Here is a 12,500-nt window from a genome sequence, read left to right as displayed (position 1 = left end):
CCTATTCTTTGTTGTGAATATTAGTCTGGGTGGGGCACAAACGTCGAACGAGAATGAGATGCGGAAACGACGTGACGAGGGGGAAGCGGACTGCGTGAGAATGAAATGGCGCCAGATTCCTTCATCGAGTTATCTGATAAGCCGGATCGGTCCGACCGCCATTATTCGGCCGACGAATTTATAATTTAACCGGACAGCTAAGACGGAAACACATAGGTCATAACGTGCGTCGTTTCCAGCCCTCTTCCACATCATGCATCATGTATATGCAGTGTCCTATGTTTATCCATCCATGATACTGGCCAGAATACAGCAACATACATATTTCATATGTAAGGCAGTGTCATGTTGTCTACTGCACGTTTTATCATTCACTGTTCCACAGCCCCAAACCTGCTAACCATGCTTGATCTGTCCCAATCTGGAACAGAGCATCATCGCTCATCAATCCCAGGGAAGTCAGAAAGTCGTCAGCAGATAGTATGTTATCTGCGATTTTATGGTGGGCGCAAGATTATAAGTAACATTGCTGAATAATGGATTAATCGCAAAGAGGTCAAAACTTACCGGATAGAGGTATGTGCAACGCTGTCGCCAACTGGTCATAAGTCATTCGAACCTCGATTAACTCATGTTGCGCGAATAGCAATAATGAAGCGATCCGCCTTAATGCTCCACCTATCGTATCCCAAGATGTGGCTTGATAGATAGAAATCAGAGCAGTTATCAAGTTGTTGGTAGCAGCAATGGCTTGAGATGCCATACTCTCGTTGTTTCCACAACGGCTTTTCGTAGCTATTCGTAGAAGCAGATTGACAGTGTTCGATATGTGATGGGCAGAAACTGCAGCAAAGTAAGTTCGTTCAAATTTTACTGACATAAACCACTCACAAGGAGCCCAATACATGTTTTGATCAGCTTGAACAAGCACCGAAATGAAATTGAGCATATCTTGACACGACTGATAGGCCTCCGACAGGGCGGCCACAGCTTGCCATTGGGCACTCTCTGGCAAAGAGTCAATCAACAATCGGCGAATGATGATTCCTAGGCCCAAATAGGAAAGTTGGAATGAACCTATACGAAGTTCTTTAGTACGAGCAATGCACATGACAAGGCGGAACACTCACGGACACCCGTAGGAAGGATCGCATCGCGAACGTTGAATCGCAAGAGGTCCTTTGGTAAGGTGGATTTCAAATCATCCAAATGTTTGAGGATTGCTTCAAGCCTAGCGATGCGAGTTATTGATGGTTCTCTTCTGCCGACAGAATCCATAGAGTGAGAGTTTTCTAAGAGATCACTAATGCACATGTCAGCTGATTAAATACCGCAAGCTACCAGGTCTCCCAACCGCAAACGTACTCTATTACAAGGGTAAGTCGGCAGGTCGCAATGAATGTTTCCATAGATGTCCAATCTGAATCGGATGCATGCTGTTCGGCATCACAATCCTCAAGCGTGGGAAGAGAGACGTGATACGCTTTATGATGAAGACTGTTTAGAGTATTGTTCGGTCAGGATCAAGCATATATGTGTCTACATCCACTTACTAGCTTGGTCGTCCATACAGGAGAGCTCGCCATTTATCTTGTATCAGTAATGCCCACCAGATCCTCTTACGCAAACTTGTCTCCCAATACGGTAATGACCAGTTAGTCGGATCAATATGAAGGCCGAGCAAATGTGCCGCTCCGATCGCCTGAAAAAGGATGTCTTTTCGTCAGTACTAGGGTGATTCACGATTAAGAAGGGATCTACTCGAGCAATTGCTATAGTTATCTGACCTGAATTTTCTCCTATTTCCATTGGCCTCGAATATATCTGTAATAAAGCTAGCTGCAATGTGGATAAACGTGGTTGTCGATACTCGTCATCGAGTGCCAGGAGAGCCTCGTGCCAGAGATTTTTCCTAAGAGGGATAATTTCGGGAAGGTAATGGATGGAATGAGCTATGATTCCAGATAGGAGAGCGTAGGGTACGGGGCCACTACCTTCCAAACCCATACAGGAATCTTCTAGATGTTTTGAATTGATGATAGGGAGGGCTGGCAAAGTGTAGCGCCGCACTCTGTGATGAATTTGATTAGGTATGATTTCAGTATGATGCAAGACACTTACACCGAGGCTGCTTTTAAAGAAACATCCTGGCAGACGCCTTCACATAGCCGTAGGATCGTTTCATACACCATTCTTCCATTATTTGACGTGCGTCCGTACATGAGAGATGGATGTTTGACAAAGTATACAGGATACTTAGGGTCAGAAGACACCTGTCGGAAGGAAAGTCCACCAGAAGGTTGAGAGGTGGTTGCGGATCCAGTTGCTTTGAGTATGAGGGCTGAAAAGGCGTCTGAACCGAGAAAATGATACTCTTGGTCGTCGTTATCTTCCTCTAAATCCAAAGATGCGTGTTGCTGTATATGTCCAACTGTCAATGGATACCTAAAGTACACTGATGCAACAGGCTTACTGGAAGATCTGACTGGAGTCGATGCCATGGAACAGTTCTTCGGCTGCCAGATGGATATGCGGAATAATCACTGACAAGCCCTTCGCCCTCGGATCCAAAATGCCCATACGATGTCCCACTCCCGAGAGACGATCCGGCAATATGGCTTTGATTATTTGGAGTCGTGGTATTAGGCGCTTGAGGCCCTGTTCTGACGTCCCCTTGAGTGGAAAAAGATGGGATGGGGTTATCTAAACTCTATGGTGATACCGTCAATCAATAGTCTAACTCGAGTTTACGATAATCTCACAGCGGCTGGTAAGTCAGGCATTGTGCGATCTCTCGAAGGTTCGGTAACTGCGGTACCCCTCTCTACAGATGAGACCGCTTTGGGTTTTCGTTTTCTGGCTGTAGGGGGCATATCGAATGTACACGACTTTTTCCGAGCCCTACAGCTGCTACAAGGCTCGCCTCTAACCTCGATAACGCACAAATGTTTATGCCTACGGCCTAAGTAGATCTGAATCAATACATATCCATCCTTTCGAGGAAAAGAAAACCTTACAGAGGTCACAGGGTCTATCTAATCGGGATCGGGCTGGGCGAGCCTGAGTAGCGGGAGCTAAGTAACATTAACGTGTTAGCTGTCATTACAAAATTCCAAGTGCACTCACCATCGCGAGTGGCGGGCATGGCTTTCCTATTCCTCTGTAATGTAATTCCTTGTTAAGCTATGCTGGAGTCAAATGTAATCATGCTGTTTGCAACGAAACTTAGAGGAATCCTCTTAAGAAGCTGGTGAAGGCAAATCGGCTATCTCCGGCGTTGTTGATTCTTTCGTTATTGATTTCTTTTCTGAATTTCATTGGGGCACCGCGCCGCATCATTGCATTTCCGTGTCACACGCTATAATAACCTCCGTCTCACACGTTATAATAACAATGTAGACCTCTATTCGTCTGTTCCGCTGCTAGTCTCGCCTTGACACTCTCGGGCACCACCGTTTCTTTGTTTGGCAATTTCACTCCTAGCGCATTTACACACCACCCGGAAAACTTACACAATCGAAATGGTATCATTACACGACGACAATGCGCGATGTGTAGACGGAAGGCGGGCCCTCCACTACTTCCGACGACCTCCGGAACACCGATGCGAATTTTGGTCGTTTCAAAGGACTCGTATTGTGGATACCAGTCATCGATTCAAACCGCTGCTTCTTTCAGCTGCACAAGCGTAGGAGATGTTCGATACTGCATGTCTTTCCTGCCCAGGCAGTTGAAACGCCGAGAATCACGCGGTCAAAAAAATTCATTCTTTTTCCATGCAAGGTCTAAGATTTAGGACCAGTATTTTATCCGCCCTCCAGAAAATCGTCTTTTCTGGATTGTACTCCACTAGCAATGGCCATATTTCCGCCAAATGCGTATAGAGATGGCAAACCTGACCTTTAAACACTTCCGAGCGTGAACCAACGGTTGTGCGGATACAGAATGGTGTAGCAGCAAGGAGTAATAACGATGGAGTAGAAGAGGGAAATTTGCATATTCACAGCGCTCAACTCACAAAGCCCATCTTCGTCCTTTACGCACCACTGCAAACAACTACTTCCCATCAAATCTACTGGAACATTTCGTATCATGTCATCCTCTTTTACCTCTAGCAATGTCCGCCAGTCTTTGAGTAAGCATCTTCTCTGCCGCATATCGTTTGACAACATCAACCAACTTGCTTCGGTAGAGCAAAAGCTTCTCAACATTGCTTACTCGCATGCCGGCCTTATTCCTAAGAGAGACCCAATGCACCACTCGCTTGCCAAGGTCCGAACAATCCATGGAGACATTCCCAAGGGCTACATTGTTACCTCCATCTCGCGGGACCCTTTTAGCTACTTCGGACTTGCTATCCAGGTTGCGGTCCGTCTTCCTGTCTCTGTTACAACATCCTACAAAGACATCAAGGATTGTTATGTCCTCGAGCAAACTTTGATTCGCATCGCCTGGGACGCGGCCCTCTTAAAGCTTGAAAACGGCAAGAGCCCTCGCAAGGCTGTCAAAAACGCCAAGAAAGTGCTTGTACAAGCCATTAAATCTATACAGCGCATGATTGGAACTGCTGAATACTTTCGCTTCGCCCATGCGTACTACAACAAGGTTCCCACCTATCGAGCTGTAGTCTACACCCTTAAGAAGCCACCAATGGCCGAGCGCTGGGTGGGCAGACTGGAGAAGAAGCGGGTGGAATTCATGAAGTCTCTGGAATGCGCTTCGGGCGCTTTTGCGAGGGACCAGTGGACCAGGGAACAAATGGACTTTTCGATCAAGTCGATTGATTACCACAAGATGGAAAACAGGTCTTTCAAATGGTAAAGGAGGATCAAGCCAAAGGCGTAATACAAAGAGTTGTGTTGTATGATAAGATTTTATTCATTTTCTCCCCTTGATAATAATGCAATGATTCGATTCGATTCGATTCAATTCAATATTTTACGACGGTGGTTCATCATTGTGCATGGTATGAACATATGCAAAGTCTTTAAGGGGCTGCTATGCAGCCTGTGATTGATTGTATGAGCATGCTAGTATGATAATGTACAAGATGTTGATCAATGGGTACTCGAGATGGTGAAAAGCCAGCTCCTCATGTGGTAGCAGCAATTTCGTGCTTGGCCGCTTCCTCGGATGCGAAACCGAGACCATAACCGCGCTTTATAGCGAAATCGCGCGAGCGAGTGAGACTGGCTGGGTCTTGAGGAGGGACCCAGTATTCATCAATGATGGGGATCTGAAGCAGGTTCATCTTTTTTTTTTTAAAAGAAAAAAGAAGTCTTGTCAGCACTGGCCGCTCATCCATTGATTCTACATATGACACACGTACTTTTGGGGTAATGACCATCATGGTGTTCGTCTTCACCTCCATCCAATCGCTCCTTTCAAACGTCAATGGCTCGCTCGCGATCATAATGATGTTCTCCCGCTTGTCCGCCTTTGTCATCCTATAAAGGCCTCTTCCAGAACCTTGATACTCGTCGAACGACGTGCCGGAGGAGAAGAATAGGGAGGAGGCTTCGGACGTTCGGGAGGAGATGTAGCGCGTCGCAACGACGGTACAGCCGTCAGTGACGACAAAGTTCATCAATGACGGGCCGGTCTACAAAACACGTTAGCAAGGCGGTAGGCGAGGGGAAAAATGAAAAGAAAGGTTAATGGACTCACACAACCAGCTTCCTTGCATAACTTGTTGATGCAGTGAATGGTCTCCATCATGGCGTCTCGTAATTCGACATGGGTGAATGATCGAGCGTGGGGGTTTTTTAGCTGGCAAATATCGTCAGATTGTCAAAATCTGTGTCTGCATAAAACTTACTTTGGAGAGGAACACCATGAACGCCCATTCGGAGTCTGGTCATCATATGTAAGCTTGCATTGGATTCGGAACATATCGCCAGAGACTCACCGGTATATCCTGAAGGGTACAAGAACAGTTCTTCAGGTAGACTTTGTTGCAACGCCCGCTTGATTTTCGGGAAATCGTTGATCTCGCCATTGTGCATCCACATTAGTTTATCAAACATCCATGGATGGCAATTGTCTTCGCTTGGGGCACCAGACATGGTGGAGGCTCGGACGTGAGCACTTGAAGGCAAGTCGTCAAATGAAGTACCTTCGTATTCAAATTGTAGACGTACAATACCAGGGATGAGCGAATCTTCTCAGCAAGACGGGTGAGATTGGCATTACTCCATGCCTTTTGTTCGTTTGTTAGAAATGCCGTACTGCCTCAGCGATCGTACTTACCGGCGATATAGACTTGAACAAGCATGGCCTCTCATTTTCCAACTCCCTCTCAACTTCTCGCTCTTTCATCACTTCCAAAGTGTTCTCATCCATATGCCCGTCGGCATCCACCGGATAGTTTCCCTGGACATCGTACGCTTGTGAGTGCGAAGCTTGAGCGGTGACAACGTTGTGACAGGTACATGGTGTTGAAGAGGGTACAGGAGAAGTAGCGGGGCGAGGTGCGGCAGAAGCAGGGATTGCGGGGAGGGGATCGTACCACCCTATACCGAAGCCGTCCGCCTAAACTTTATTAGATATTTCTGCGTATGTTGAGAGCAGCAGGGATGAAAGCTCACGTTGAGCGGACGACTGCTGGGCATACGCAGCTTGGACTCGAAAGCCTGGTTGATGATACTATGTCTAGGGCGGGTAACGAGGTGGGATATTTGTATGGGCTCCGTGCCTTTGTAAACAAGCTACGCCAGAGTGTGAGTATGGGTACATGGAGTGAGGCAATGTTTGATACATACCAAACGGCACATGGTTTATGGCTGAGATGATAGGTGCCAGAGTGGTCGGTTGATAAAGCTGGAGTATCTTATGATGCTGAGAGTCAGCGTATGAAAGCTGATATATAGAGAAAGAGGAGCGGGACATGGTGATTGTGATCTTTCACTTACTCAAGGCCGCTCAAAGGAGGCTGCCTGGGTATATATGAATCCTTTCGCGGAGAGCCTCTGCTGCAGGTATGGCGTGCGGCTGTCGTGCGATATCGTGCTAGGTTTCTGTGTTCGTATGGCTGTGCGATGGAATATATCTGCAGCGCTCTCTTCTCCTGCGACACTGCTCTCTATTATGCTGCAGTATACTGTCGCTGACTGCCACGATTTCCTGCTCTTATCGCATCCACCCACAGAGCCGTTCCTTGCTCTCCGATCTCTCGACTCGTCAAAACAAGTGTTACGTAATGGTAGATGCAAGCTACGTCACGTGGCTGTTGTTGTGGGCTATACAGCGATGCCACGCCCCCCCTCTTCCCTCCTCACAGTGCACCCCCATACACACGCAGATCCACTTCCAGAATGACAACCAGAGCCGTAAGCCGCCCAACTACATATACAGTGTCCGCGCTCATCCACTTTCTAATGTTCCGTTGCGACCTTCCACCATCATCTAGATTGTTAAATGTAAGCACCGAACACCCAGATGCCATACTATGCGTGGATATGGATGGTTCTGACCCCTCTGATCTCTAGATGTCATGTCAGGCGACACCGTCGTCGTCCGCGCAAAAGAGGCGCCTGAAAAGGGCAAAGTCCCTAAGGAGCGGTCAGTTGTGTTTCCCTATCATCCTTGTTCATGCGCTTACAGTATCTATACGCAGTATCCTCCACATAGCTGGTATTCAGGCCCCTAGACTTGGGTCCATGACCCGTGAAGATGAGGTTGGTCAACCGCATTAGCGTAGAGGAGACTCGCTGACGTTTGAGACCATGTCCTGTGCATCATAGACCCACGCCTTTTCAGCCAGAGAGTACCTCTGTTCTCTTCTTCTAGGAAAAGAAGTGGCTTTCACAATTACCCATACCATTGAATCCTCAACCGGACCAGTCAGTTCACAAATCAGGGCCACCTATATATAAAGTCAACTGACAATCTTCATCTGAATGCCAGAACCGCGAGTTTGTGTCTCTCTGTATTGCTCCCGCTGGACCAGGATTGCCTCCACAAGACGTTGCTTCGTTGATCGTGGCCCAGGGATGGGCTAAAATGAGAGATGGCGTCGGAGAAGGTGACGAGGCTGTCCGCCGACTTGGTGCCGAAGAAGCAAAGAAACGAGAGAACCTTCGAGTCATTGAGGCACAAGCCAAGTCAGAAGGCAAAGGAATCTGGGACGAACAGCCCGAAAACCAGCGCACTGTAGCATTTCAAATGCCTACTGACCCTCAAGCTTTCATTACCGATCACAAGGATGAAGAGATTGATGGTAAGTGAGGATTATCCCGGTCAAGGTCTTTTGAATTCTGATATCTGCCCAAACCCCATCAGCCATCGTCGAGCAGGTCCGCGACGGTACTCAACTCCGTGTCCGACTTCTTCTCGACGAGCACAACCATCAGTTCATCAACCTCGTCCTTGCTGGCGCCAAATCTCCACGATCCGGAAACCCTCGTGGTGATGGTGAGGCCTCCAACGCCGAACCATGGGGAGACGAAGCCAAGTACTTTACCGAAGTTCGTATGCTTCAACGACACATCAAGGTCCGACTTCTTTCTGCCCCCGCGTCGCTTGGCGCCTCCCCACTTCAGCAAACCCAGTCCAGTAAGGGTTCAGGTACCGGATTGCCCGGCGCCAACGGTCTCCCTGCTCCTTCAACTGGCTCCACTGTGATCATTGGTACCGCTATCCACCCCAAGGGTAACATTGCCGAGTTCCTCCTTGCCGCTGGTCTCGCCAAGGTAGTTGACTGGCATGTCGGACTCCTCGCACCTTACGGTGGTCTTGACAAGCTTCGTGCCGCCGAGAAAGCCGCCAAGGATAAAAAACAAGGTATCTGGGAAAATTACCAGCCTCAGCGAGCTACTGCCACCAACGGTGCGGCGTCTGCAACCCCCATTGCTGCCGCGACTACCAAAGGTACTGACTTTGAGGCCAGCGTCGTTAGGATTTGGGGTTCAGATCAAGTGAGCGTCGTTGAAAAGGGCGAAGGGGGAAAGGAAAGAAGAGTCCAACTGTCCTCCGTCAGAGGTCCCAAGTGAGCTCTTTGATACAAAAAGCCGTGAAGTGGGCGCTGAATAAATTATAGGGGCGTAGATGCCAAGCAAACCTATTGGGCCAATGAAGCCAAGGAGTATGTGGCTTTGATAAAACCCAAGGAAAAAAAAAAGTCGTTTCGCTGATCCCTTTTCACAAGATTCTTGCGAAAGCGGCTGATCGGAAAAAATGTCAATGTTCACGTCGACTACGTCAAGCCCAAGGAAGGAGATTTTGAAGAACGAGAATGCGTAACCATCCGTTATGGCAACCAGAACAAGTTTGTCTATTACTAGATTCATCACATACTTTAACAACATGCTGATTACTGGTTTAGCAACATTGCCGAGCAACTGATCGAGAAGGGTCTTGCAACAGTTCTTCGACACAGACGTGATGATGAGGACCGTTCGCTCGAACTCGACAAGCTCATCGTTGCCGAACAAACAGCTCAAACCGAAGGCCGCGGTGTTCACTCTACCAAAGATGTTTCTATGCCACGTATCGTCGACGCTTCTGAAAGGGCTAGCATGGCGTCCAGCTATCTGCCTCAATGGAAGAGACAAGGAAAGCACAGTGCTGTTGTGAGTCTTTCTACCTTACCTGATACCATATACTTTCTGACAGGGTAATGTCAGGTCGATTTCGTCAGTGCTGGATCCAGGTTCAAGCTTTACATGCCCAAGGAGCACACCAAGGTCACTTTTGTCCTCGCTGGTATGTCAGATTCGTACTCTTATCAAAAGCCCCCATCAGATATCCCTAACAAAAGTTTTCTTTCAAAAGGTATCCGTGCTCCTCGAACAGCTAGAAACGCTTCTGAAAAGCCTGAACCTTTTGGAGCCGAGTCCCTCAAATTTGCTTCTAAATACTTGCAGCGTGATGTTGAGATTGGTCAGTGCATATTGCAGCAAAAACATTCTTTTGCGCGGTGGTCATTGACGCATATTTCACATAGCGTTCGACTCTACTGACCGGTCGGGGGGTTTCATCGGTACAATGTATGCTTCTGGAGGTGTAAATGTCGCCGTGGAGCTCGCGCGGGAAGGGTGAGTAAATCGTGTAGTCTATTTTTGCTCCTCAGGATCAGCACTAATACAGTGCAGCCTCGCTTTTGTTCATGAACGATCTGCTGAGCTTTTGCCCTTTGGAAAAGAGTTGCTGGCTGCTGAGGAGCAAGCGAAGAAAGAGAAGAAGAATGTACGTTGACCATTTTTCTTTACTTGATAGGACTCTGCCTAACGTCACCTTGATAGATCTGGTCTTTAGTACAGGAAGAGGAGACTTCTACCACTGCCGCTGTCGACGAATCTTCTGCTCTTCCGGTGGATTACAAGGATGTCTATATCTCTTCTGTGAAGGAATCTGAGCCATTCACTTTCTCAGTGCAGATTCTTGAGAAGGACAGTGAGTTATTCTGACGTTTTCGCAATGGTTTTAACCTTTTTTTTGCTCACAAAATACTGAATATAGGTGTTGCCGCCCTGGAAAAGCTCATGTCTGACTTTTCTCTCCACCACCGTCAAGCCTCAGCTGCCACATCCTCTTTCACTCCCAAAGCTGGCGATCTTGTCTCGGCCAAATTTAGCAAGGACGACCGGTGGTACCGAGCGCGAGTCAAAAGGGCCAGTGCGATCAAGAAGGAAGCCCAGGTGTACTTGATCGATTACGGAGATGAAGACACTGTGCCTTTCTCCAAGATAAGGCCTTTAGATGAAAAGTTCAAGAGTCTTCCGGGTCAGGCCAAGGAAGCCCGTCTTAGGTGCGTAATTAAGAACGTTCCAGCCGAAAAATACAAACGCTCATCGTAAATAACAGTTTTGTCAAGCTTGTGCCTCGCTCAAGCGAGTATGGGCCCGAAGCTTACAGACGATTTGAATACCTTACCGAAGGTCTCAAGCTTATTGCAAACATTGACCAGCGCGAGGGTAATCTGTTGCATCTCAGGCTCATCGACCCCGCCGACCCCAACATCAAGGAGGACCCCTTGGCGTGCTTGAATGCTGACCTGGTGAGAGAAGGTCTGGCCACTATTGACAAGTCTTGCAAGTACTTGAGCTCCTATCCTCAAATCATCAGGAAGCTTCAGGATGCGGGAGAGGGAGCCAAAGCAGACAGGCTCGGTATCTTTGAGTAAGTGTTCTACGCGTCGTAGAATAGTAAGGTAGCTGATTATCTTTCAGATTTGGCGACGTTAGCGAAGATTAATCAACCGACATCCCTATCTTTTCCCATCTTCCAAACACTCCTTTTTAAAAATAAACAACCAGAGACCAGCCATCTTCACAGCCAGTTAAGCTCACTCTACATTGCTTGCATCTTTCCGTTCACATTAGCATTGATTAGCATGAATGCATTGAACAGGTTAAGTGAATTGCATGGTAGGTAGACGGGTCGTGTATCTCATATACAACAACTGGTGGTCATGATTGGTGTAAACTACTGATGAATCGCTATTGACTTCTAACATAACAGACAGCAAGTCTTGTATAATCTCAAATGGTCTTTGCCTTGTCACCACTGTTGGGAACATTTGTGCATGGAAGGGCCGGTCTTCATTCCTATGACGACTTCTTCTTCTTTTTCTTCGCGGATATCCCTTCCGCATGCGACTGCTGGTGACGTGTTAGTGGGACACTGGAGGAAGACGCCGAGGCGGAAGGCCCTTCAAAGGGATGACTAGTGGTTAACGGTGGCGTCCGCTTCTTTTCTAGTGAGTCTGTGTCCAGTATACAGGTTTTATTCCTGTTGACGCAGTAGTTGCAAGGAGGCCCACCTATACACTGATATTATCCGTAAGCACAGTTTAGACTGATACGAAGGGAGAGGGCTTACCCGTATGTGGCGGTTGTTGCACGCTGTGCAAGCCTTGGGCCTCCTATTCCAACCTCCTTTTCCAGAATTTCCCTTTCTCTTCTTCTTCTGACCTGCCGGATTCCCTTCTTCCGCTCGTGCGGATGATTGCTCTACATTTTTTCTGGGGCGTCCCCTCTTCCTTTTCGGGACATTTTCCTTTGGAGCCTCCTGCCTGGCCTTTCTTTTACCCTTCGCCTTGGAACTCGGATCTATATACTCGCTTGACTCGCTTTCATTACCTCCTCCCCCTCCTTCTTCTTCCTGCTCTTCCATCTCATCGGCTTCACCGACTTCGATCACATCTTCCAGCACGTCCGGATCTAGTGCAGGGCTTAGGAAATCCGTTGACGGCCCACCGCGCACCGGATCAGCACGAAATGACCACGGCTCACTGGGATGGGGAAGTGGCCCCTGAGGCTCCTGTCGTTGAAGAAAAAAGGGATCAATAAGTACGTTGGATTGTGTACCTGGTAGACCAAATCTGCTAGGGCCACCAAAAGTGGTAGATTCGTCGATATTACTGTCCGACAGCTGAGCAGGCCGCTCATCTGAGAATACGGACCTAGTTGAAGGGGTGATTGTCTGACTGACACCGGCATTTGCGGAAAGGAAGATTTCTCCAGGGTTGACGAAACCCTGGCTAGGGCCAGGTGGCGGAG

At 48.0% G+C, this 12,500-nt stretch overlaps 6 protein-coding genes and 1 non-coding gene; 3 read left to right on the top strand and 4 right to left on the bottom strand.

The window, feature by feature from the left end:
- Positions 1 to 89, bottom strand: part of CNAG_03746 (hypothetical protein) — a 1,478-nt gene extending 1,389 nt beyond the window's left edge. The window contains exon 1 of the mRNA XM_012192041.1: positions 1 to 89. This exon is cut by the window's left edge and continues 278 nt beyond it. The gene's annotated coding sequence lies outside the window, so the exon portion shown is untranslated.
- Positions 90 to 239: 150 nt separating this feature from the next.
- On the bottom strand, positions 240 to 3,224 carry CNAG_03745 (hypothetical protein). XM_012192040.1 has 12 exons: positions 3,127 to 3,224; positions 3,018 to 3,074; positions 2,763 to 2,962; positions 2,474 to 2,710; positions 2,122 to 2,417; positions 1,762 to 2,071; positions 1,554 to 1,702; positions 1,366 to 1,497; positions 1,131 to 1,303; positions 892 to 1,077; positions 568 to 843; positions 240 to 489 (listed from the first exon to the last, which is right to left on the bottom strand). Exons 1-12 carry the CDS (start codon positions 3,143 to 3,145, stop codon positions 368 to 370), a joined length of 2,157 nt encoding a protein of 718 aa, XP_012047430.1. The 5' UTR covers positions 3,146 to 3,224; the 3' UTR covers positions 240 to 367.
- On the top strand, positions 281 to 1,388 carry CNAG_12162. Its single transcript, XR_001045441.1, has 6 exons — positions 281 to 357; positions 431 to 480; positions 554 to 576; positions 647 to 853; positions 919 to 1,281; positions 1,338 to 1,388. It is a non-coding gene; the product is annotated as a hypothetical RNA (non-coding RNA).
- A 580-nt stretch (positions 3,225 to 3,804) lies between the features above and the next one.
- Positions 3,805 to 4,888, top strand: CNAG_03744 (hypothetical protein). Its single transcript, XM_012191814.1, has 2 exons — positions 3,805 to 4,135; positions 4,193 to 4,888. Exons 1-2 carry the CDS (start codon positions 4,093 to 4,095, stop codon positions 4,819 to 4,821), a joined length of 672 nt encoding a protein of 223 aa, XP_012047204.1. The 5' UTR covers positions 3,805 to 4,092; the 3' UTR covers positions 4,822 to 4,888.
- CNAG_03743 (glutamine amidotransferase) lies at positions 4,816 to 7,124 on the bottom strand. XM_012192039.1 has 10 exons: positions 6,912 to 7,124; positions 6,762 to 6,828; positions 6,588 to 6,707; positions 6,250 to 6,531; positions 6,141 to 6,199; positions 5,909 to 6,087; positions 5,819 to 5,853; positions 5,668 to 5,769; positions 5,330 to 5,602; positions 4,816 to 5,251 (listed from the first exon to the last, which is right to left on the bottom strand). The coding sequence occupies exons 2-10, from the start codon at positions 6,771 to 6,773 to the stop codon at positions 5,093 to 5,095; spliced, it is 1,221 nt and encodes a 406-aa protein (XP_012047429.1). The 5' UTR covers positions 6,774 to 6,828; positions 6,912 to 7,124; the 3' UTR covers positions 4,816 to 5,092.
- Positions 7,125 to 7,282: 158 nt separating this feature from the next.
- Positions 7,283 to 12,500, top strand: part of CNAG_03742 (staphylococcal nuclease domain-containing protein 1) — a 5,884-nt gene continuing 666 nt past the window's right edge. Inside the window, exons 1-20 of the mRNA XM_012191813.1 lie at positions 7,283 to 7,328; positions 7,409 to 7,418; positions 7,488 to 7,560; positions 7,616 to 7,676; positions 7,743 to 7,841; positions 7,906 to 8,218; positions 8,281 to 8,986; positions 9,038 to 9,082; positions 9,146 to 9,265; positions 9,323 to 9,569; positions 9,624 to 9,702; positions 9,772 to 9,879; positions 9,944 to 10,034; positions 10,092 to 10,185; positions 10,242 to 10,392; positions 10,459 to 10,747; positions 10,804 to 11,118; positions 11,169 to 11,698; positions 11,753 to 11,780; positions 11,853 to 12,500. The exon at positions 11,853 to 12,500 is cut by the window's right edge and continues 666 nt beyond it. Of these exons, the coding sequence (XP_012047203.1) occupies positions 7,314 to 7,328; positions 7,409 to 7,418; positions 7,488 to 7,560; positions 7,616 to 7,676; positions 7,743 to 7,841; positions 7,906 to 8,218; positions 8,281 to 8,986; positions 9,038 to 9,082; positions 9,146 to 9,265; positions 9,323 to 9,569; positions 9,624 to 9,702; positions 9,772 to 9,879; positions 9,944 to 10,034; positions 10,092 to 10,185; positions 10,242 to 10,392; positions 10,459 to 10,747; positions 10,804 to 11,118; positions 11,169 to 11,193 (2,841 nt within the window). The 5' untranslated portion in view covers positions 7,283 to 7,313 and the 3' untranslated portion in view covers positions 11,194 to 11,698; positions 11,753 to 11,780; positions 11,853 to 12,500.
- The window catches only part of CNAG_03741 (hypothetical protein), a gene marked incomplete at both ends in the record, with an annotated part of 1,129 nt that continues 175 nt past the window's right edge, over positions 11,547 to 12,500 (bottom strand). The window contains 2 exons of the mRNA XM_012192038.1: positions 11,547 to 11,768; positions 11,821 to 12,500. The exon at positions 11,821 to 12,500 is cut by the window's right edge and continues 175 nt beyond it. Coding sequence (XP_012047428.1) covers positions 11,547 to 11,768; positions 11,821 to 12,500 — 902 coding nt within the window. The remainder of the gene's footprint in view (positions 11,769 to 11,820) is intronic.

The sequence above is a fragment of the Cryptococcus neoformans genome, chromosome 2, assembly GCF_000149245.1.
Source record: "Cryptococcus neoformans var. grubii H99 chromosome 2, complete sequence".
Taxonomy (NCBI): domain Eukaryota; kingdom Fungi; phylum Basidiomycota; class Tremellomycetes; order Tremellales; family Cryptococcaceae; genus Cryptococcus; species Cryptococcus neoformans.
Note: the sequence above shows the minus strand (reverse complement) of the source record. Positions and strands in the feature narration are given on the sequence as shown.